The 23,940-nt window shown below is 35.3% G+C and overlaps 2 protein-coding genes and 1 long non-coding RNA gene across 3 annotated transcripts; 2 read left to right on the forward strand and 1 right to left on the reverse strand.

The window, feature by feature from the left end:
* Window positions 1-3,913: 3,913 nt before the first annotated feature.
* LOC123904368 lies at window positions 3,914-6,579 on the forward strand. Its single transcript, XM_045954043.1, has one exon. It carries the CDS (start codon window positions 3,914-3,916, stop codon window positions 6,557-6,559), a length of 2,646 nt encoding a protein of 881 aa, XP_045809999.1. The 3' UTR covers window positions 6,560-6,579.
* Window positions 6,580-7,710: 1,131 nt separating this feature from the next.
* Window positions 7,711-8,373, forward strand: LOC123904369. The gene has a single exon (XM_045954044.1). It carries the CDS (start codon window positions 7,711-7,713, stop codon window positions 8,371-8,373), a length of 663 nt encoding a protein of 220 aa, XP_045810000.1.
* Window positions 8,374-20,387: 12,014 nt separating this feature from the next.
* On the reverse strand, window positions 20,388-23,540 carry LOC123906774. The gene is made up of 3 exons (XR_006809022.1): window positions 23,125-23,540; window positions 22,104-22,556; window positions 20,388-20,423 (listed from the first exon to the last, which is right to left on the reverse strand). It is a non-coding gene; the product is annotated as an uncharacterized LOC123906774 (long non-coding RNA).
* Between the last annotated feature and the right edge of the window lie 400 nt (window positions 23,541-23,940).

Raw genomic sequence — 23,940 nt, forward strand, 5'->3', positions numbered from 1 at the left:
TAAGACATGTTGGTACCTCTTCTTCTTTAGGAATCCAGAGATAGCAGTTGTCTCTTGACCTTACTCCTTTCATCAACAGCTCTCCTTGCTCGTTTGTAACTAGGCATTCAGCTTTTGTGAAGTTAACTTTCATGCCTTGATCACAAAGTTGGCTTATGCTGATTAGATTTGCTTTAAGCCCTTTTACAAGCAACACATTATCTAGCTTTGGTAAGCCATGGTTTGCAAGTTTACCAACTCCCTTGATCTCTCCTTTGGCTCCATCTCCAAAGGTTACAAAACTGGTAGCATATGACTTCAAGTCTTCAAGATAGTGTTCAACACCTGTCATATGTCTAGAACAGCCACTATCAAAGTACCAGGTTTCTCTTGAAGAAGCTCTCAAGGATGTATGAGCTATTAGACCTGTGGTCTTCTTCTTTTCTCTCCATTCCTGTCTTGTTGTAACATTAGGAAAGACAGGAGTATAGAATTCTTGATGAACTCTCCTTGGATATCCGTGCAGCCTATAGCAAAAAGGCCTAATGTGCCCTTTCCTGCCACAATGATGACATGTCCAGTTATAGAACCTGGGCATAGGATGTCCCATCAGATGTTGTGACAATCCTCCTGACACAAACGTGCTGTTGATTGGAGTATGTATAGTGGCATTGTTGAACTTTATCTGTTGCTTTACTCTTTCATGTTCAAAACCAATGGGCTTAGGTTTCCCGTAGTTTTGTCTTTGTAACATTTCCTCAAAGGCATCAGTACCTTTGGTCATCATTTTAGCCACTTTTGTGACTTGATCCAAGTCAGCATTTAACTTGGTCACTTGTTCACCTTGTTCAGCAACTTTACACAGGAGGTTAGACTTCTCTATTTCCAACTGTTGAATTTGACTACTCTGATCTTCAACCTTAATGTTGAGATTATTAATGTTCATGAGTAAGTCATTTCTCTCAGCTTGCAGTTTGCCATTGATCTTCTTTTGTTTCTCCAATGCTTTGCAAACTTCTATACTTCTACTATGAAGATCTTTGTAAGTAGCAGCTAGTTCTTCATAGGTTACCTCCTCATCACATGATTCTGAGTCAGATACACAGACTCCTGTTAAAGCATTAACATATTTGGCAGATTCTTCCTCCTCTGAATCTGTATCAGACCATGAAACCACAAGACTTTTCTTTTGCCTTTTTAGAAAGGTTGGACATTCAGGTCTGATATGGCCAAAACCTTCACATTCGTGGCATTTCACTCCTCTTTCATCTTCATTTGTCTTTTTCTGAAAGCTGGACTGTTTGTTGTTGTTGAATCGACCATTTGGCTTGTGCCTTTGATCTACTTTCTTCATCAACTTGTTGAACTGTCTCCCAAGCATAGCCATAGACTCAGCTAAGCTTTCTTCACCTTCAGATTCAATTTGTAAATCATCAGCAGCACTTTTTGAAGCAAAGGCTAGATTCTTATCTTTCTTTTCATTTCTCCTGTTTAGGCCAATTTCATAGGTCTGAAGTGATCCTATGAGTTCATCTAGATTTAGACTTGAAAGATCATGAGCCTCCTCAATAGCTGTCACCTTCATATCAAATCTTTTAGGCAAAGATCTGAGTATTTTTCCAACTAGCTCCTCATCTGAGATAGGTTTCCCAAGTGCATCAAACGAATTTGCAAAGTCAAGCACATTCATCTGAAAGTCATGAATGGTTTCTTCCTCCTTCATTCTGAGATTCTCAAAATTGGTTTTGAGCATCTGAAGTTTAGATAGCTTAACTTTTGATGTTCCTTCATGAGCTTTTCTCAGAACTTCCCAGGCGTGCTTAGCAGTAATACATCTCTTAACAAGCCTGAACATGTTTGCATCCACACCATTAAAAATTGCATACAAGGCTTTGGAGTTGCCAAGTGCCAGATCATCCTCATCTTTAGTCCATTCATCATTTGGCTTCTTGACATCAGTTTTATTGCCATCTTTGTCAAGAACCATTGGTGGTTCCCATCCACGTAACACAGCCTTCCATGTCCTGCTGTCAATTGATTTTATGAAGGCCTCCATTTTAGATTTCCAATAATCATAGTTCTCAGGACCTGTCAGTAAGGGGGGTTTAGACACTGACCCTCCTTCTTTATCCATTGTACCAGAAAGTACTCTCCCTGGAGCTCACCCAAAATAACAGAACAGGGTGCCTGCTCTGATGCCAATTGAAATTCTGGTATCACTAGAATGATGTTGCCTAAGATGTCCCAACAACTACTTTATGATTAATGTTGTTTCTTTTGTTGGCACATCTTATATAACATATAAAAACTGACAGAAAATAAATAAATGACACAAGTAATTGTTAACCCAGTTCAGCCAACTGCCTACTCTGGGGGATACCAATCCAGGAAGGAAATCCACTAATAGCTCTAGTTACTAAGACCTCCAGCAAACCCTAGGATTTACGCCTTAAACTAAGACCTCCAGCAAACCCTTGGTTTACGCCTTATAACCTCGACACTACTCATGCAACTTCTGCCTAGGAACTCCTAGACATGAGATCCCATCTCACTTCCACTCACACAACACAACCTGTGTTGATTATACAATGTTAAGAATGATGTGGCGACAACTTGCCAAGACAATACTTCACTTTTGCTTAAAAGCTTCAAGTGAATCACACACGGTAAACTCCGTACTTCAAAGCTTAGGAGTAACCTTAAAATAATAAACTTACTTCTTAACTCGTGTTATAGAATCCACAAGCAAGAATTACAATCAAATAATAAAAGACTCAACAAAGACTAAACAAAGACTCAATATGTGTAACTGATATTTTTCAATTAGATACTTAGTCCTGAGCTTGGTCTTCGTATATATAATGATTAGGCACGCTCCTCTTTCTTCACAAATGCTCAGACGCTCCTTGAGAATCATAAAGAATGATCTGATACTTTTTCAATCTTCATTAAGGATATATCAAGACTTTCCAAAAGTGTTTAAAGGACTTTATGTGATAGGATAAGTCATCCAGCTATTTCATTAAGTTTGTCTTATCCTTAAAACTCCTGATCAGATCAAATCTCCATTGAGCGTGCTCTTTAAGTGGATTTCCATAAATAGCAGATGCTCTCATAAATGCGCGAGATTTCCTTGAATAAATATGATGTTGTAACATGATATCCAACATCTTGTTAGTATATTTGTTTTAGCAAAATTAAGCCAATTCAAATATCCAACAGAAAGGTTATATAAAAATTGCATTATGCTTCTGCACTGATGTGGAAAAGGTATGAGTGTATCTAGTTTTGTAAAAGTAAAAGTAATAATAATTTATCCAGTTCTGTTCAGAAAAATGATGGATTTCCATGTCATATTTCGACTCTGTATTGCTCTAAGCGTGGAGATAATTTGCTATAAAATATATATCTGTGTTACTACTAGATAAAATCTGCATAACATGCATATCCTTCCTCCTGCAATTACTTTCTGTGCTTTTGCTCTCTAAACTCTGATACGACACAAGTAATTAACACTGCAGCCCAAGAGATGGGAAGGCCCAATGAAGAGAGTGACACTAACAGGGAAGGCCCAATAGAGGAGGGTCCAATACTTGGCAAGAGGGTGTCTAAGAAACCACCCTGGATGCAGGATTTTGTATGTTATACAAAGAAGAACCCAAAAGAATAGAAATAGTCACAAGCGGGTCATGTTATCTTTTCTTTTTGCAGTTTGTTATTTTCCTTCCTTTATTTTCGCAAGTTGTTGCTAAGTGACTATATATATGGTGTAATTGGTATCCATTTGGATTATGCTGAATGAAATAGAAGATTCTATTCTCCCTTTTAACTTCTTCTTCCTTAATTTCTTTCTTGGAGTACACACTCACTCGAAGAGTGCTATTCTTATACAGTCTGAGAATTAGAGATTGTATCATTGGTGCTCTCATTGATCATGAACAACGACGATATTATGAACGCCCTTCAATCCAAACTAGATGCTCAAGCTTCTACCTTTCGCGATTTGCTGCGATCTTCACTTGATTCTCACTCCGATTCCATCCACAGTACACTCCATCAACACCTTCTAGAGGTTGATTCAAAGGTGGCGCATCTTCGCACGCCGACGTCGTCCTCCTCACCAGCTTTCAATTCGGCATCACGTTCCCTTAAATTGAACGTTCCACGATTTGATGGTTCCAACGTTTTGGAGTGGTTGTTTCAGATCGAAGCCTTCTTCGATTTCCATGACACACCAACAACATCTCGCCTCCAAATCGTCTCGTTTCACCTTGACGGTCGCGCCGCTGCCTGGTTTCAATGGGCCACTCGTAACAAATTGTTGTCATCTTGGTCTGTGTTTTTAGACGCCGTTCGTCAATGTTTTGGACCCACCGCGTACGAAGATGTCGAAGGCGAGTTATCCAAACTCTCGCAAACAGGCTCTGTTGTTGAATTTCAAGCTCAATTTGAGGATCTCATGAACAAGGTGAATGGTATCTCTGAACCACTGCTTATCAGTTTTTTCATTACTGGCTTGAAACGTAATTTACGTCGTGAGCTTCAATTTCATCGTCCTCCGACACTGATGGAGGCATTTGCCATGGCTCGAGCATATGAGGCTCGTTTGGATGATAATCCAGGTTTCTCTAAAAATGGGTCACGACAACCCACTTCACCTCTCAACTCAAACACATCAACCCAACCAATTTCCCTAACCCAAAATCCTCCATCAAATCCTAAAACCAATTCTCTACCTCCTCTTCTTCCTACACCACAATTACAACTTCCAGTCCGTAACCTACCCCCTGCCGAACATCGTGACCGCCGCACTAAGGGCCTTTGTTTCAAGTGCGATGAGAAATGGAACCCTTCTCACCGTTGCCGCAATAAAGTGTTATTACTGTTGGGTTGTGAGGAGGAAGATGAGTTGGATGAAGCCAATTCGGATGATGTTTCCGGTGATATTTCGAGCTTACATGCTCTTTCGAGCCAATTGCAGGGTCGCTCTTTACGCGTATCTGGCGTCTATGGTCGTCATTCATTTCAGATACTCATTGATAGTGGAAGTACTCACAACTTTATCAAGCCTACCTTAGTTGAGAAATTAGGCTTAGCAATCACACCGTGCCCTCGATTCCGAGTCGCCACCGGCTGTGGTACATTCTTGGTTTGTCAACATTGTTGCAAGGCAACATCATTACTACTTCAAGGCATTCAATTCTCCGTGGATTTATTTGTGTTGGCAATTGAAGGTCCAGATGTTGTCCTCGGTTTTCCTTGGCTTCAATCCTTGGGTAAGGTGTCTCATGACTACTCTGCCCTCACCATGGAATTCCTTTGGCAGGGCGAACCTATTACACTTTGTGGTGATCCAACATTGGCTTCCCAATCAGTGTCTCTCCATCAACTACAAGCTATGGTGCAAACTGATGCCGTCGCAGGTATTTTTACACTCACCGCCTCTAAACCTGACTGTATTTCCCTACCTACACCTACCACAGACCCTGTTTTTCCATCAAACTTACCCCCAACTGTCACTGACATCTTACATAAATTTGAAAAGATTTTTTCTACACCAACTGGATTACCACCGCACCGTACAGTGGATCATCGTATTCATTTAATTGAGGGTACTAAGCCGATCAATGTTCGTCCATATCGTTACCCCCACTTTCAAAAATCTGAAATGGAAAAGTTGATTCGTGAAATGCTCGATCAAGGGATTATCATTCCCAGCCATAGTCCTTTTTCTTCACCAGTACTCTTGGTGCGAAAAAAAGATGGTACTTGGCGTTTCTGTGTCGATTACCGTGCCTTGAACACTGCAACAGTTAAGGATAAATTTCCTATTCCCACCATAGATGAATTGTTAGATGAGTTTGGTGGTGCAAAAGTGTTTACTAAATTGGATTTGCGTGCGGGATACCACCAGATTCGTGTCCATAGTCGTGACACCTATAAGACAGCCTTTCGTACTCACGAGGGTCACTTTGAGTTCTTGGTCATGCCATTCGGATTAACGAATGCCCCATCTACATTTCAGGCAACGATGAACCAATTGTTCTCTCAATATTTACGGCGGTTTGTGATTGTTTTCTTTGACGACATCCTCATATATAGCTCTTCTATTGGGGATCATTTGGTGCATTTGGAATTGGTTTTGCAATGTTTACTAACCAATTGTTTCTATGTTAAGCTTTCCAAATGCTTGTTTTGTCAGGAAGCGATTGAGTATCTAGGGCATATTGTCTCTTCACAGGGTGTTCAGGCGGATCCAGCTAAGTTGGACGTTATGGTTCAGTGGCCTATCCCAACTAATGTGAAACAACTTCGCGGATTTCTCGGTCTCACAGGTTATTATCGTCGTTTTATTGCTAATTATGCGAGCATTGCTGCCCCATTAACTGATTTATTGCGCCATGATTCTTTCTGCTGGTCACCCATTGCCTCTTCGGCCTTTGCTGCATTGAAACAGGCTATGATTTCAGCACCAATCTTATGTCTGCCTGATTTTGCTAAAGAATTTATTATTGAAACCAACGCTTCCAATATGGGCATTGGAGCTGTGCTTATGCAAGACGGTCACCCACTTGCATAATTCAGCAAGAAGCTTGGTCCTCGGATGCAATCCGCTTCTGTTTACATTAAGGAGTTACACGCTATTACTGAAGCAGTGCTTAAATGGAGACAATATCTTTTGGGTCATTTTTTTGTTATCCGAACTGACCACCAGAGCATTAAAGAGTTGCTGCAACAAGTCATTCAGACACCAGACCAGCAGAAGTATGTCCGTAAACTCTTGGGATTTCAGTTTCGAATTGAATATAAACCCGGGGCTTCCAATCGTGTTGCTGATGCATTATCTAGAGTTCCTGGAGAGTGGTCCGAGGCTGATTCTCCTCCCGACACATCCTTTATGGCATTAGTCACTACCCCTACATTTGGAATTGTTCAACAACTTCTAAAGGAAAATGCATCCGACCCGTTTCTTTTAGCATTTCATCAACAACATACTCAAGGCATCCTTCCAATTCCTTACTCTATTGTTAATGGATTGGTGTTGCACAAAGGGCGCTATGTTCTCAATTCCGCTTCTCCTTTATGTTCTTTAATTATTAGTGAGTTTCATGATACGCCTTCTGGTGGTCACGCCGGTATCAAACGAACTCTCACTCGGGTTGCTGCAAATTTCTTTTGGCAAGGAATGCGGAAATCAGTTGAAGACTTTGTAGCCTCTTTCCTCATGTGTCAACAAATTAAGTATTCCACTCAAGTTCCAGCTGGGTTATTACAGCCACTCCCTATTCCGGAGGCGGTATGGGAAGATATTACAATGGATTTCATCACGGGTTTACCTCCATCCCAAGGCTCCACCGTTGTTTTTGTGGTTGTAGATCGGCTATCTAAGTCGGCTCACTTTGGTGCTTTACCTACTGCTTTCACAGCCTCCAGAGTTGCAGAACTGTTTGTATCCATAGTAGTGAAACATCATGGTTTTCCTCGGTCAATTGTGTCTGACCGTGATCCTATTTTTGTTAGCAGTTTTGGCGCAAACTATTTGAACTAAGTGGCACCAAGTTGTCAATGAGCAGTGCTTACCACCCGCAAACGGATGGCCAATCCGAGGTGCTGAATCGATGCTTGGAACAATATTTACGGGCCTTCACGCAGCACAAACCATCTTCTTGGGTTCTTTTTCTACCATGGGCTGAATTTCATTACAACACAAGCTACCATAGTGGATTGAAAATGTCCCCTTTCCAGGCCTTGTATGGTCGTCAACCACCGACTATTCCCTACTACACTCGTGGTTCCACTTCAATTCAAACTCTTGATGCTGCGCTCATTGATCGTGATGAGCTCCTTCGAGTTTTTAAGGACAATTTACTTGCTGCTCAGAATCGGATGACTCAAAAGGCCAATGTTCATCGCCGTGATCTCAATCTTTCTATTGGTGATCTAGTTTTGGTTCGCCTTCGCCCATACCGTCAGACTTCGGTGCGCCGACATCATTATCACAAATTGTCTAAGTGTTATTATGGCCCTTTTAGCATTATTGAACGCATTGGTCCAGTTGCTTACAAGTTACAGCTGCCACCGGAGAGTCGTATTCATCCGGTTTTTCACATTTCAGCACTCAAACCATTTAGGGGTACTGAAACTCCTCCTCCATGTGACCTTCCAGTTGATAGTTTCAACAATCAGCCGCTTGAGCAACCAGCTGCAGTTTTAGCTCATCGCACTGTACTAATTCAGAGCCTGCCACGCGCCCAGATTTTGGTTCAATGGAAGGGTGCACCAGTTGATGAAGCTTCATGGGAAGATCTGCTCACTTTCAAAAAATGTTTTCCCTCCTTCCACCTTGAGGACAAGGTGGTTTCTGAAGATGCGGGGAGTGATACGCACAAGTAATTAACATTGCAGCCCAAGAGATGGGAAGGCCCAATGAAGAGAGTGACACTAACAGGGAAGGCCCAATAGAGGAGGGTCCAATACTTGGCAAGAGGGTGTCTAAGAAACCACCCTGGATGCAGGATTTTGTATGTTATACAAAGAAGAACCCAAAAGAATAGAAATAGTCACAAGCGGGTCATGTTATCTTTTCTTTTTGCAGTTTGTTATTTTCCTTCCTTTATTTTCGCAAGTTGTTGCTAAGTGACTATATATATGGTGTAATTGGTATCCATTTGGATTATGCTGAATGAAATAGAAGATTCTATTCTCCCTTTTAACTTCTTCTTCCTTAATTTCTTTCTTGGAGTACACACTCACTCGAAGAGTGCTATTCTTATACAGTCTGAGAATTAGAGATTGTATCAAACTCTCATTGTCTTGTCAAGCATTATGTTATTCTTTGTTTATAATTAAATGGCCTGATATATTGCCTTTTCATATTGATTTTTTCCAATATGTGATGCTCATGTTGGACATTGTTGAGTCTGTGGACAAAGTACTATTTGATTAAACTTGAAGTAAGAGAAGGTCAAATACAACTTCGAAGATCAGATCCGTCACGTTTGAATTGAAATGGTGTCGCCATAGTTGATGTGAATCTAAACTCTCCAACTCGCCGAACTGGCGCCACAGCGACTTACCGTCCAACGTCGTCATCTCGACGTAGAATCGTTTTTGTTGCTAGGCGACTCCCGATCCAAGTGTTAATGTTCTTTTCCTCTAACTTACCATTTAATCATATAGTTCTCGCTCTCTCTATTGTGATAATATATTATTTGTGCATATATACGTTATTGGTTTTATTAACATGGTTAATTTATAGTTCATGAATCACATTCTATCGCCATCTATAATAATAATAATAATAATAATAATAATAATAATAATAATAATAATAATAATAATAATAATAATAATAATCTCATCAATGAGTAAAAGAAAAGAACATCGGTACTTATGTATTTCAAGGTTAATCACTAGAATGAGACTTGTTTTTCTTTTAGTGTGCCACTTTACAAGATCTAAATTCAAGAATCGCTGTTCTGTTTGGTTCAAAACTGTTTGTGCTTATTTGATATGTGATATCTTTAACCCTGCTATAAATTATTCTAGCACACGATAAAATATTTTGTGTGATTGTATGAACTAACTTTCTTAAGACCTCATGTAAACATTTTAAACATGAAAGAACTTTTGCATGAAAGAACTTCAACTCTGATAAGTAGAATAAGTCAACACTTTAAATTAAAATGACCAAGACAAATATAACCAACAGAGAAAGTATAAAAATTTCATATGTTTCTACATTTTTTCGGTTAAGAACTAAATTAGTATTCTTCTTACAAAGTATTTTGCTTTTTACTTATAACTAACATGAATATGCTTTCTCTACGTATCACATTTTTATTTGTTTCGGTATCGATTAATTAAAATTAATCATACATGCAAAGTTTCAATAACTAATGGAGTATATGAGACTTATTATTAGCCGACGTGTTTTTTGCATATACTTGAAGCACTTGCTATAATGTCACCTTCTTTGAAATTTATCTTGATTAGGAAATTTAGTTTATTCATCTATGATTTCTATTTTGATTCATTGATGTTAATCATAGTGCAGGACAACGAACAAATGCGGAAAATTAACATGAAAATTCAATAATTATCACTCGGCGAGATAGAAGCCGCCAACTAATATTTCAGGTTGAAGCATATTCCGCGATGACTACCGCAATGGAACTCAGTCTCGCCACGCCAAAACATAATTGTTTTTTCTTACTAGGCGAGGAGCGCCGCAACAAACCACCCATGGCGGTATCATTTTTGTTTGTTTTATGTTTCATATATTATTATTGTTGAACCTTTAATGTATCAAAGCTTATTTGCAGCAATCATGATTAAGTTGCGGGCTCTGAACCATAATGAAGCCAGCCGGCTCTAGACCAATAAAGACTAACCAGTGATGGAATAAAGATCAACTCATATGAAAGCTCTGAACCAAATGTAAGGTTGAAAGGCCTTGGCGTTACCTGTAAACCTTACGAGTAGGGGCCGTCAGAAAAAGAAAAAACAAGGTTGAAAGGCCTTGGCGTTACCTGTAAACCTTACGAGTAGGGGGCGTCAGAAAAAGAAAAAACAAGGTTGAAAGGCCTTGGCGTTACCTGTAAATCTTACGAGTAGGGGGCGTCAGAAAAAGAAAAAACAAGGTTGAAAGGCCTTGGCGTTACCTGTAAACCTTACGAGTAGGGGGCGTCAGAAAAAGAAAAAACAAGGTTGAAAGGCCTTGGCGTTACCTGTAAACCTTACGAGTAGGGGGCGTCAGAAAAAGAAAAAACAAGGTTGAAAAAGGCCTTGGCGTTACCTGTAAACCTTACGAGTAGGGGGCGTCAGAAAAAGAAAAAACAAGGTTGAAAGGCTTTGGCGCTACCTGTAAATCTTACGAGTAGGGGGCGTCAGAAAAAGAAAAAACAAAGTTGAAAGGCTTTGGCGCTACCTGTAAATCTTACGAGTAGGGGGCGTCAGAAAAAGAAAAAACAAGTTGAAATGCTTTGGCGTTACCCGTAGGGAGCGTCAGAAAAAGACACAGCGAAGAAAGGTGAGATCATCAACACCGCCAACAGAAAAAGCTTATACACAGCCAAAACAAGGCGATTCATTATAACGTCAAATCATTTGCAACCGCCAAAAGGCAACAGGTATAAAGTTATTCATAAAGGATATATAATTATATTTAAAGAGCTAAAGACATTGCAGGTGCAAAGTTAAAAAATTTCAAAGGCGAGATTATTTTCAACACCACACACAAAGTATAGTGGAAGGGCGACTCCGAGCAGCGCCAATTCTTTTTAAATCGCCAAGAAGTTACAAAATAAGGTGTGCAAGCCTGGCAGTACGAAAATCAACTACAACAAAGAAGTGGCGAGACACCAGAATACTTACAATCCTCAAATATAGAGTGTCAAAGAAAATAAGAAACTCATGTTGAGTAGAAGAAGCAGAAGTACAGACCAACAAAGTTACTAGCCTCAAAGTTTCAATTTAATTTCAAGAAGACAAGGAGGGACGAATCGCGAAAGATGAAGAGGCGAGATTGGTGACAACGCTAGCTTGAAAATGCAAATACAATGAAAAAAGAGGAAGGGCGACTCGCCAACTTGCTCAAAGTCGCCAAGAAACAATGACAACAATATTCAAAGCCACAAATGGCGTACATCAAGATATTCAAAAGTCATAGAAGGACGTACAAATTAGCTAAGAAATATCAACAACAAAAGGAAGGAAAAGGCGACAAGCAAACAAAGAATATGAGTCAGCAACAAATAGGCGACATAGAACAACATCGAGGCATAATAATTGTCAAGTGATTTCAATCAAAAGCACTTCGCCTTCCTGAAGCCTCGTGCTTGGGGGGCTGTGTACCGGGCCATGGACCAGGGTGTGATTTGTTAAGGCCCAATACAAAAAAGCCCAATCAATTATAGTCCATAAGGTTCACACCAAAATATCTTATGTTTCTCACCATGATGATGACACGTAAAGATTACCACCACCTCCATGATCTACCATAGCTTGGAGAAGAAGGAAAAGAAGCTTGGAGAAGAAGGAGAAGAAACCGCCCACTACCCATGAATTCCTCCACAAGCAAGGCGGTTATCAAGCAACAAGAGAGAGATGTTTTGCCTATAAATAGGATCTTCATCAAGAGAATAAGGGGGTCTCTCTCATTCTGAGAAACCACCATACTTTCATTCTTGTAAAGAGACAATTCTTTCATTCTTGTAAAGTTAATCAATTTTTTCTTTCTGATCATACTTGTATCCATTATCAATCTTGAATAATACACACCCCCTATGTTCTTCACCAGAACATATAGTTTTTTCAATTGGAAAAAGAAATCATTGAACTTTATTATTTAAAACCAATAATTGAGGGTCAGTTTAGTTTGATATTTGATAAGTTTAATTAGATTCATAAATTGCTTACACCTAGCTTATTAATTTACACTCATTGTTTTTGTTAACCATCGAGTTCTTAGGAGAATGGGATCCTGGTGATCTGGAGTTCGACCACAAGATACGTAAATTCTGGCCAATAAATTATTATAATTCACCTAAAAATCAAACTCGAATTCTTCCAAATAATCCATAATTTACACCCACGTTATTAATAAACACATTTATACTTGGAATATACAATTATAAAAATTTTAGTATAAGCCAAATAAATATAACACCAGAAAACAAACATTATCTATGCAATGGTTGTTAAAATCACGATTTAAAACGTAAAATCGTAGATTTTATGTTTCTAGGTAGCTATTTCTAGTTAACTCGCGGGTACAATCGTTTTTGGGTAAAATCGTGAGCTGACACGGTTTTAAACGATTTAAATCGTAATAAAATTGGTGAAATCGTGTAAAATCGTAGGTTTTAATACTTTTAGACGATTTTACCTTTTTTTTATTTTTGAAAGAGGTCTAATGTCATTTGGCCATTCATTTGAAGATGAAAACACTTGTTTTTTTTTTTTTTTTAACATTAAAAAATTGTGAAATATGAACATCTTGTTTGTTGGATAATTTTTTGGATGTTATTTTGATGACTTGATGGGTAATTTGTGTAATTTGATCGATGACTTTGATCTAAGTTTGTTATTATGGTGATTTAGTATATTTTAGCTTTTAAATTAAGTTGAAATTTTAAATTATTGATTCATTATAATATTATATATGTGTGTGTATATAAATTTAATATTATTTTAATATAAGGTAAAATCGACGATTTTACGTTTTGATTTTACCTAGACAAAACGAGTTAACGTAAAATCTCGATTCTGACAACCTTGTGTCTATGTGTAAAATTCTTAAAAATATGTGTAGTTGTATAATCGATAATTTAGTGGGGTTTTTATTTACAAAAAATTACTGTCTTTTTATTTTTATTTTTAAAAAGATGTCACTTCAATGGTTGATTAATTTTGGCTTGTCACCATGCTCAACTTGATTAGCCAATGAAAACAAACCAAGGGAACAAATTGTTGTCCAAAAGAAAAACGATGTAACACAACTAAAAAAAAGGGTGATTACCGTAAATAAAAGAAAATAAATAATAGCAATGGGACAAATAAAACAGGTTAACAGGGAAGAATGTAACACAAAAACATGGTTTACCTACAAGTGCAACAAACAAAACTGTTGCTATTTAAAAAATAAATTAAACTGACAAAATTATTTTTTAATTTAAACAGTAAAAAATATAAGTATATGGGTATTTTTGTTCAATTAAAAAAAATATGCATTGTTAATTTACACTTTCATATTGAAAAAAAAAATATGCATTATTAATTTAAACTTTCACATTTAACGGCCACACACGCACACATAGTGAAGTACTTAATGTAGTACTTAAGTCATGAGACACTCTCATCTATTAGACTAATTTTTGGATGGGCCTTCTTGTACTATATTTGGTTGAAGAACAATCAAATAGTATTCATGAAACCAAAAGTCATCGCTCATATTTGTGATGAATTAATATATTTTGTTGTTGTGAAAGGAACAAATCCCTCCAAAATTTCATAATTAACCTTCCCTTAATTTTGACAAGACCACATGCTTTGATAACGATATTATGAAAATCTTATTCATGATAACAATGCTAGTTTGTTTGAGAGTGTCTCTCGAGCTGTTAACCCAAAGCTTGACCCCTTAATTATATTGATATTATGAATAATTTGGTGCTAGCTCCAATCCACAAAAAAAGTCTTCAAGTTTTAAAACAAAAATCTCCATTGTTGGTGCTGAAATTGATTCTCTTGTTTTGGTTTTTCGACTAGATTTGCGAATATCATGGAGATGTGATACAAATTATGGACCATTAAAATGTCCTATTAGCTAGCTACACTTAGCTTGAATCCTAACCCCATTTTGTACATACTATAGGTTCTAGACAGTTAGGTAAACACCCTAACAGTCTAACCACGTGTTCTTGTTATGTTAATTAGAACAGGGGAAAAAGTTATTTTAGATCCCGACCCAACTCGCTGTTAAAACTGGCTTCCGATTCAAGCAAAAATATAAAATAGTGATTTTGTACGAGTGTTCCGGTAGAATCTTTGTAACATATGTTGATGAATGTTCTGGAAATTAAATAAAAACTGGAACGCTTCGTATTTATTATGATAACAAAATTCAAATTGAAACATGTAATTTAATCATTATGGTATCGATACATATATTCAAATCGGGACACTTTCAGCACCAACAATGGAGATTTTTATGAATATGCAAACCGGAAACACTCATAGAAAGTGCTCTTGTTTGTATTCTGAACCATTTACTCTCTCATTTTCTCTCAATAAATCGGAACAGATTTTAGTGGGATGTGTGAAAAATGAAAAATTTACTTGTTTTAGTTTACATATGAGGATAAAATAGTCGGTTCAAATGAATACATAGGTGTGAATTGTTAAATGTAGGTGTGGGAGGAAAATATTTATGAGTGTTAATGATCTTGGAGCCCAAATCCAACAAATTTTGGTTTATTGCAGCTATTGCGTTTAGTTCAAATGAGAGTAGGAGAGAGAATGAGTAAGGCTCTGTTTGGTAACATAAATAAGCTAGTTTATAGCTTATTATATGAGTTTATAAGCTTGTTTCAAAAAATTAGAGGTGTTTGGTAACAAGCTTTTTGTACTAGCTTATAGCTTTTTTTCAGATGCTATTTCAAGTAGCATTTGAGTTTATAGCTTATAGCTTTTTACACTTTATTCCATTTTTACCCTTTAATTTAATAACTACCCACTCTAAAAAATAAACTACCCACTATCAATTATGTAATTTTATATTTAATAACCACTTTAAAAACTAATTTTACCAAACACTTTAATTTCAGTAAGCTAGCTTTTTAGCTATCAGCTATAAGCTAGCTTTTCAGCTATCAGCTAGCTTATAGCTTATTTTTACCAAACAGACCCTAAATATAACTTAAGTGTTAAAAAAAAAAAAACCTTGTATAATAATGCAAATACAAATAACTTGAATGTAGACTATCTAAATCCCAAACCCAATAGGTAGAATAAAGTAGCGATGATTCTATATTATAAAATAAGTTTGTTAGTATTTTGTTATTGTTTAAATGCCAATTATATTATTGAGATTCTTATATAATCTTGTATATTGACTAATGCAAGCATCATCATCAAATAAGAAATTAATATTATTTTTTATATTTTTAGGAGATTTATCTATCTCAAAGTAGAGTAAATCAATTTTTACCATAACGTGAGACAAATGTAAACAATGTCTAGAAAATTATCTTTGCAGTAGAGTACAGCATACTGGGAGAGGATTGTCTCCATTGACATTTCTCTCCCATTAAATCTACACCGTTAATTTTATTTTTGTAGAAGTCATTAATCATGGCCAAAAAGAAATGAAGGGTGGATATCAATACTGGATTTCCTCTAGTGAGATATCCACGTGAGACATTCCTCTTCCCAGCACACTAGACACTACTAATTCTTGCCCTTTTTTTTTTCTTTCCAATTTGAAGCAATAAAATACTATGAATAATTTAGAAAAGAAGCCAAATATGATTTGGAGACATTATACGTATAACATAATAGTATAAGATTAATCTTATTATATTGTCAGAAGAAAAAAAAAAAAAAGATTAATCTTACTATTTGTAGTAGGTCCCAAAATCTTATGCAAATGACATAGATGCAGTGAATAAATGTACTGGACATTATGTATGTATCAGACAGAGGACTGTAAAATTCCTGCACTGTTAATTTGGTACTCTTTGTCCAAATTAAACACCATTGCATTGCATTTGCTTTTCCCTCAACCATCCTCTCAATAGTTACCAATTTCATTCATAATACTATTTCTAGGAGAAAATTAATAAATTAATTTAGGTGTACTTTTTGGATATAATGGTTTTGTTTTTATCTTGGGGGGGAAGAATGTGAACAAAGCAATATTAATTCATGTCCTTCAAAACAACAAAATAACTAATAATAGTCCCCACCAATAACAGCTTTTTATAGGCTAATGTTTGGTAAAGGAGAAATAAATAAATAAAGTAGAATGTTTAAAAAGCTAAGGTACAAAGCCATACAAAACCTGAATTTGGTACCCCACAAAGTTGCAAATATGTAACATTATTGAAATAAAATTGTATTAATTTCATCAACTACTATTAATACTATATTTAAAAGATCTACACTAACATTAGAAAATTTTAAGACCATAATAAAAAAAATAAAAAAATAATGGGGTCTTATTGATGGCCACAAAGGGTTAAGAATCTTACTAAAATATTGTTGAAGTGTAGTCCCCTATATGAGTCATGTTTGAACAAGAAATAATATTTTCTTCATTAAATATTTCAGCTTAAATCAACCAACACCCTCACATGGCTTTACATAGACTGACATTATATTTTTCAGAGATGAAATTACACATGTGAATACAAAAGAAGAAATTTTTAAAATCTTGGGAACTCAATTTTGGAAAATATTTTCAGATTCACAAGAGTCAATGATCTACCTCTTGAGAAATATTACCTCTCTTGTCTTACTTATAGCAAAATATTGTTCATCCCTAGATATAGACAATTTTTTGAGCAAAAAATTGAAAAATCATTGTGTCATATCAAATTGTCATTATTTTTATATATGCCAAGATGAGATGGGAATTGAAGATGACAACTTAAGGGTCCCTTCTAATGCATGATCCCATAGGTCATGGTCATTCACATGTATGTTTAATTAGTTGAAGTTGATTAAGCAAAGTTGATTAAGCAAACATGAAATTTGTTTAAATTTCAAATCAATGTGAAACATAGGTAGACGTATTCTCTAATCAACAAAACTTTTAGGTTATGGTTCAAACTTCAAACACCTTAAATCGCTTTATAACTAAAATGAAATTATGATAGACCTGCAAAAATTATCGAATTGTGGTAACGACTGAAATTATAATCAATTTTTTTAAAACGGTAAATGTTACTATTGTTAGTAATCGTAGTGTTACTAAGAGTCAGACTCGAATTTTCAACATCAATTCTTACCACTTTGCTCTTAACTTCTCCACCCAAACCGCCAAACCAACCCTAAAACTATTTTACTTGGTTCGAACTTCGAACACTCACTTTAGGTTGATTATGTGGAAGCTTTTATGTTTCATTACCATGTGGCTAGCTAGGATCATATGAAGAAATTATGGTTAGACTAGTATGTATTCAACATTTTCAATTCTTTGTGGTCAAACTACTCAAACAAGATAGGAATAAAACTTTGCTTCATAAATCTATAAGGATTCTCAAAATCTATCACTATCATTAGTTTGAGTGAGCTATGTATTTGCTTGTAATTAGCTCCAAACTACTAATTAATTATAGATCTTAAAGTTTGCTCCCAATTGCATTTTGATATAGACTCATGCAGCCGTCTAAAAATATTTCTTTAATCTCAATGCTAATACTATTAAGTATTGATAATTACAAAATGGTTTAGAATGATTTAGTCCAAACCCACTTTCAAAAGTACTCAAAGGATAAAGCTTAAAGGGCTTAACATCCAAACAAATTAGTTCACTAGCAATAGTTGCACACACATATATTTTATACAATACAATCAATAAATAACCATACTTATGAATAACATTATCAATAATTGGCATGGAATATGTCACTTTGAAGCTACTTAAATTGCATTGAACTTTGAAGCATTCAAGAAAAGTTGTGCAATATGACTTGTTTGTTTATAATATTCCCACTTAAGATATAGAATGGTGCCATCTATGTCATGACACTAGTAATTCAGAACTCTTATTTTATTTTTTTTAGCAAATATTCTGCAATACCTTAAATATATTAAACAAAAAAAAGAGGACACAAAATTGGAGACATGAGTTTGTTTGGTAAAGTCAAATATTGAGCTTATAGCTTATAAGTTATAAGTTCTGTTTGGTAACATTTTTTAATAAGAGTTTAAAGCTTATTTTACTATCTTATAGCTTATTTTTTAAATGCTATTTTAAGTAGCTTATGAGCTTATAGCTTATCATATTTTCTTCCAATTTTACCCCTACAATTTTACTTGAAAAATTAAATATTAATTAAATATATATTTTTTATGTCATTTCATACTTATAAGCTAGATTAACCGCTAATTTCACCAAACGCTACAAATTCAATCAACTAGTTTATTCGCTATAAGCTAAAAGTCAGCTTATAAGCTATCCCCTATAAACTCATCCGTTATAAGCTAGCTTATCAGCTGTCCGCTATTTTTTATCAAACAGAGCCATAAACTAATTCAATAAAAAAAATTAAAAAAAATCCAAAAAGTGCCAAGAAAAGGTTCCTTTAAAATTGAAAGTGAAAATTAATTAGCCAAGCATATATCCTAATCCTAATTATACTAGAAATATACCTTAATTATTAATTTCTCCATTTATTTTCTATATGTATATGTATATTCTCTGAATTAATCCTCCATTTCTAGGCAACCAAGCAAACAGGACATGCAAACTTCTGTAAGGCGGATAAGATGGTGCACTGTCCTTGTCCATTGTCCACTCAAAAGAATCTTATTCAGACACACACTTTGATTAGAAAAATTCTTTTTCTATCAATATTTTCTTAGATCACAAGCAAATTATCACTAAAATTCACATATATTGATGATATCATATTTAAATTCGAGTAAAAGTATTAAATCTATTAATATCGACATTTTTAAGGGAATTAAGATTTATGAACTTTTTATTATCAATATTTTTTTTTATGTCATTTATCAATATTTTTTTATTATAATATTGGTACGAAGTTTCCATCGTCGTTAACGATTATTAGTTTCCGTCGAGGATCCTATGGAGTACACAAAATGAGTTATCACCTCTCACTCAATCGAATTTTCTTCACACACATGAGACAAAAATCGAATCAGGGACCAGATCACATGCTTATAAAAGGGTCAAAACTCTTACCACTTGAACTAATTCATTGTTGATTTTTCTATCAATACTTTATTAGATAATATTCTTGGAAAAGGTTAATTACAAAGATTAATTTTGAAAATATGAAACAAACACACTCTAAATGATATTAGGGCCGGTAATAATGTCATTACATTAGGCCTCTCCCGTTACTCCACTTGGTCTTTTTTATAGTTCACTCATTTTGTAGTCCCACCAATATTTTTTATATCAAAAATATTATACATATAATAAGACCTTTCTCATTATTTGTTGTTTACTATAGTCTATAAGGGCGCATAGTCACATAGATATGAACATCACTTTACTTTAAGTCATGCTTGGACTTATTGACTCACTAGTACAGAAAACACTTTTTACATCTGGCCAAAACCCCCTTTTACATCTGGCCCAAGTCAGAGGTAGACGTACGAGAAGTAGTAAGTTTATGCTTTTTACATCTGACATTCGCCAGATGTAAAAGTATCCCCTTTTACCTCTGTTCTCAAGTTTCAGCTGACCAATTTTTTTTTTTAATTAAATTGGACCTTTTACATCTGACCAAGTCCACCAGATGTAAAATAGTAACTTTATTTAATTATTTTTTTTCAAAACCCTGCGTTTTCTTTTTTATATTTTAAATCCTTTTTTATAATTAAAAAAACTAAAATACCACTACAATATAACATTCAACCAAAATACAGTTGCAAAATATAATCAAATGTCATTAAAATTCAACATTCATCCAAAATACCAAATGTCATACAATTCAACATTCATCCAAAATGTCATACAATTCAACATTCAAGCAAAATACCAAATGTCATTACAATTCAAAACATCATAATTAATATGAATCCATCGTAACATCATACAAATTAACCTAGCTAGCTCCTAAGCCTCATCGGCAACATCATAATCTACCTCAGGATTATATATATAGGTCAAGAAAACAAGTTGCCCAGCGGTTTCACAATTCATACAACTCCTCCTCTGTTAATGTCGTGGGATTATCGAACACCTACAATATGTAAATATATATTTACTTATACATACATGGCTCAAATTCATTACGTATACATGATCAACTTATTCATATATATAAATTAACATACATTCAGGTAGTATCATACTGCATGATCTAAAATCGAACAAAATGCAACACAAAGTGAGCTAAAGGCTGCTGCCTCGAGCGCCCCACGAAGGGTGTGGCGCGCCCGCGCAATTGGGAGCATGCAACCTGCAGAATTCTGCAGAAAAGAAACAAAGAAAACAGTCCCCTTTATGCAGAAAAATGCAGCAAACCAGCCCTTCTTTTTATGCAGAAATTTATAGCAAAGCAGTGCCGTTGTTATGCAGAAAAATCCATCAAACCAGTCCCAATTTCATGCAGAAATTTACAGCAAAACAGTCTCATTCTTATGCATGAATATACAGAAAACCAGTCTCATTTATGCAGAAAAAATGCAGCAATCAATACTTCTTTTTATGCAGAAAAAATGCAGCAATCAATACTTCTGTCTCATAATCTAACTTGTGGTTCCACTATCTATACACTATTTGTTTGTTAATTTCACTTATTAAGTGCCAACCAAACCTATACAGATTTACCATAAAAGCATAAGCAGTCTGCTAAACATCAACAGAGGTTAACGAAAAATACATATAATGTCGATAAAGAAAAATATAATACCTCCATCCAATTCTTTGTAATACTAGCGGAGACAATGTCAATCATATTCTTCATTACATAATATCCACAGTCATTGCCGTTAGGCTGTACCCCAAATATGTTGCATAAACCAGTCCCAAAACTTGAAGCAAATCTTACATAAAGCAGTGTCAACTTAACATGTAGCAACCTTATTAAAGATCAAAAGGCTCGTGTAAACAATCACTTAATAATCACAATGAGAAATAATTATACATGTTGCAATGAAAAAGTTTCTAGTTTCATCTCCAAACAAAGTAAATTTCATTGAGTTACTAAATAATTGTTTTCTTCTAAACCATGATCATTCTCTTTTTAAAATAGCATGAAAATTTTGAAAAGAAGCATGATACATGTACTATACATGCCTCGGCCCTCAATAAAACATGGCTAGTTCAAACATTTCATTCCCAAAACCAATAATCTACTTGTATAAAACAATCATCAAAAGCTTATCTTAACTTAAAAATTTCTTTTCCAAAGTAACTCAAAATTTTAAGCTAAGTAGATTTAAACCCTCACTTTTATTCTTCAAAATTAGACCACATCAATACATGTTTTCAAAAGCTACAGAGGGTCTAATTTCAAAGCAGCAGAAGCAACTCCCATGTCTTTGATAAATTGTAAATTTTCTTTTAAAGAAGACATGACTTGCACAAATAAATTAGGGCTTTTCTCTTTTAAGTTAAACACAAGAAAAGTGTAAGTACCACAAGTCATAGAATAGTTTTAATTTTAATTAAACCATGACAAACTTTAAGTTCTTGATTAATTGGAATTTTCTCAAAAGCCTAGCTACTGACTATTGTGAAAGCCATGGTTTCAACCATGAAAATCCATCTAACTACCCTTAACACACTAGTTTCATAATAGCTACTATAAGACTTCCATTAGGAGTTAACTAAATCATAAATATGAAAAAGACATAAAACCATTCTTCAAGCTCTAAGAGCTTGACCTGCTATGGAGAAGAAAAGAAGTTCTAGTTACCTTAGAAGAGGAAGCTCATCACAACTCCTAGCTTTCAAACAAGCTTCGAAAGGATGAAAATGGTGGAGAGATGAATTTTGAGTGAGTGTATAGTGATGGTGGAGTGTGTGGTTCGGCCATGGAAGAAAGATGAGTGAGTTTCCAATTTATCCTAAACCTTCTACTTAATAGCTAAGCTAAGGATCATGGCCATTGTTCAGAATTCAGAACAACAAATTAAATTCTAATAATCATAATAAAGGCATAAAAATCAACCATAAAGAGGAACCTTGTTAAGTGTTAACCATCAAACACAAAGATAAATTATGTTTCAAATACATAAAAATTGAGATGAAATCAAGTCACCCTTTTCAAAGTAGTCTTCTTGCTAAGCAATTCTGGCACAACAGAGGCCACGACTGTATGAACCAGCAAATCAGTAGGTTCTTGATCATCCATTGTCTTCTCCCGGAACTTCAATGTAGAAAGTCAAGCAAACAAACGCATTAGCATCAAAATGAACATTATTAAAACTGTAAATCAAAGTCATACACAGTTTCATAAAGCTCAAAATATCATCATCCTACAACCCATCAACAAAGTTCTCATTTTTCATATAATTCGCAGTGTCCCATAAAGTCATATCCATGTTCACATAATCCATTTTCAATTTATGCTCTCTCCAGAGATCATCACATCTCAGAATATAAAAAATAAAACATATGTTGTGAGCTAAAATATACTTAACACAAACCAATTACGGCGACAGTTTATGCTGACACCACAATGCTTCAAACATCAATTCTGGCCCATTAATTAAATTCCATAATCAGATTGACCATAAAAACAAAACATCAATCTTTTCAATAATCACATTCACAAAAAACAATTCAAGTCCCACTTTATGGTTCAATATACAAAAGCAAAAGTAGAAGATTACAAAAAATTACACAGGATTAAACCCTTAATCATCAAAATCAAAGATTAAAATGAAAGATAAACATATGCTAAAACCTAAAAACCCTTAATCGTCAGAACTCACCAGTTTATGACTCTGTAACGAGCTGAGAGAGCTTTGATTCGTTTCACTGAGCTTCGATTTGGGTTCAGTAAGCCTTGGTTCTTCAATTAGGGATTAGAATTTGTGATTCAATGAAAGGGATTGGAGGCTAGGGTTCGAGAGAGAACAAGTGTTAGAGAGACATCTCTTCGATCGCGAATCTAGGGTGAGAGAGAACGACAAGCTTCGATTCGTGAGAGTAGAGGCCGGAGAAAGAAAGAGAAGCTTCGATTTGGAGTTAAGCTTCGATTTGGAGTTAGGGTTCGTGAGAGAGAGGACGACAGCGAGTGAGAGAGAGGACGGCGCTGGTGGTGAGTTGATTAAAGGTTGCGGAGGGTTCAATCTTGTCGCCGGTAGAGGACGGCGGTGAGGGTTTGCATCGCCGGTTCTTGCGAAGGTGAGGGTTTTTTCTGAAGTCTTGGGAGAGAGATATCACACTATTACCGTTCCAAAAATTTTTTTTTTTTTTTGTATTTAACCTGACATTTTACATCTGTGCCTAAATATGGCCAGATACATACGTATTTTAGATAATTTTCACCATAATTACAAGATTGCCACCGCGTTTAGTTATGCTTCTGGTACATTGAAGTCAGATGTAAAAAGTCTTGTCTATTTATTTTTTACATCTGTGGATATTGAAGCCAGATGAAAAGGTTACTCCACATAGCCTTTTACATCTGACATATGCTCGTCAGATGTAAACATGCTGTGTAATATGTTATATTTGTACTAGTGACTCTTTATTTTACTAAAGAAATTAACATCTTTTATTACACATATATTTTTTCTCTATTA

The sequence above is a fragment of the Trifolium pratense genome, linkage group LG2, assembly GCF_020283565.1.
Source record: "Trifolium pratense cultivar HEN17-A07 linkage group LG2, ARS_RC_1.1, whole genome shotgun sequence".
NCBI classification, from domain to species: domain Eukaryota; kingdom Viridiplantae; phylum Streptophyta; class Magnoliopsida; order Fabales; family Fabaceae; genus Trifolium; species Trifolium pratense.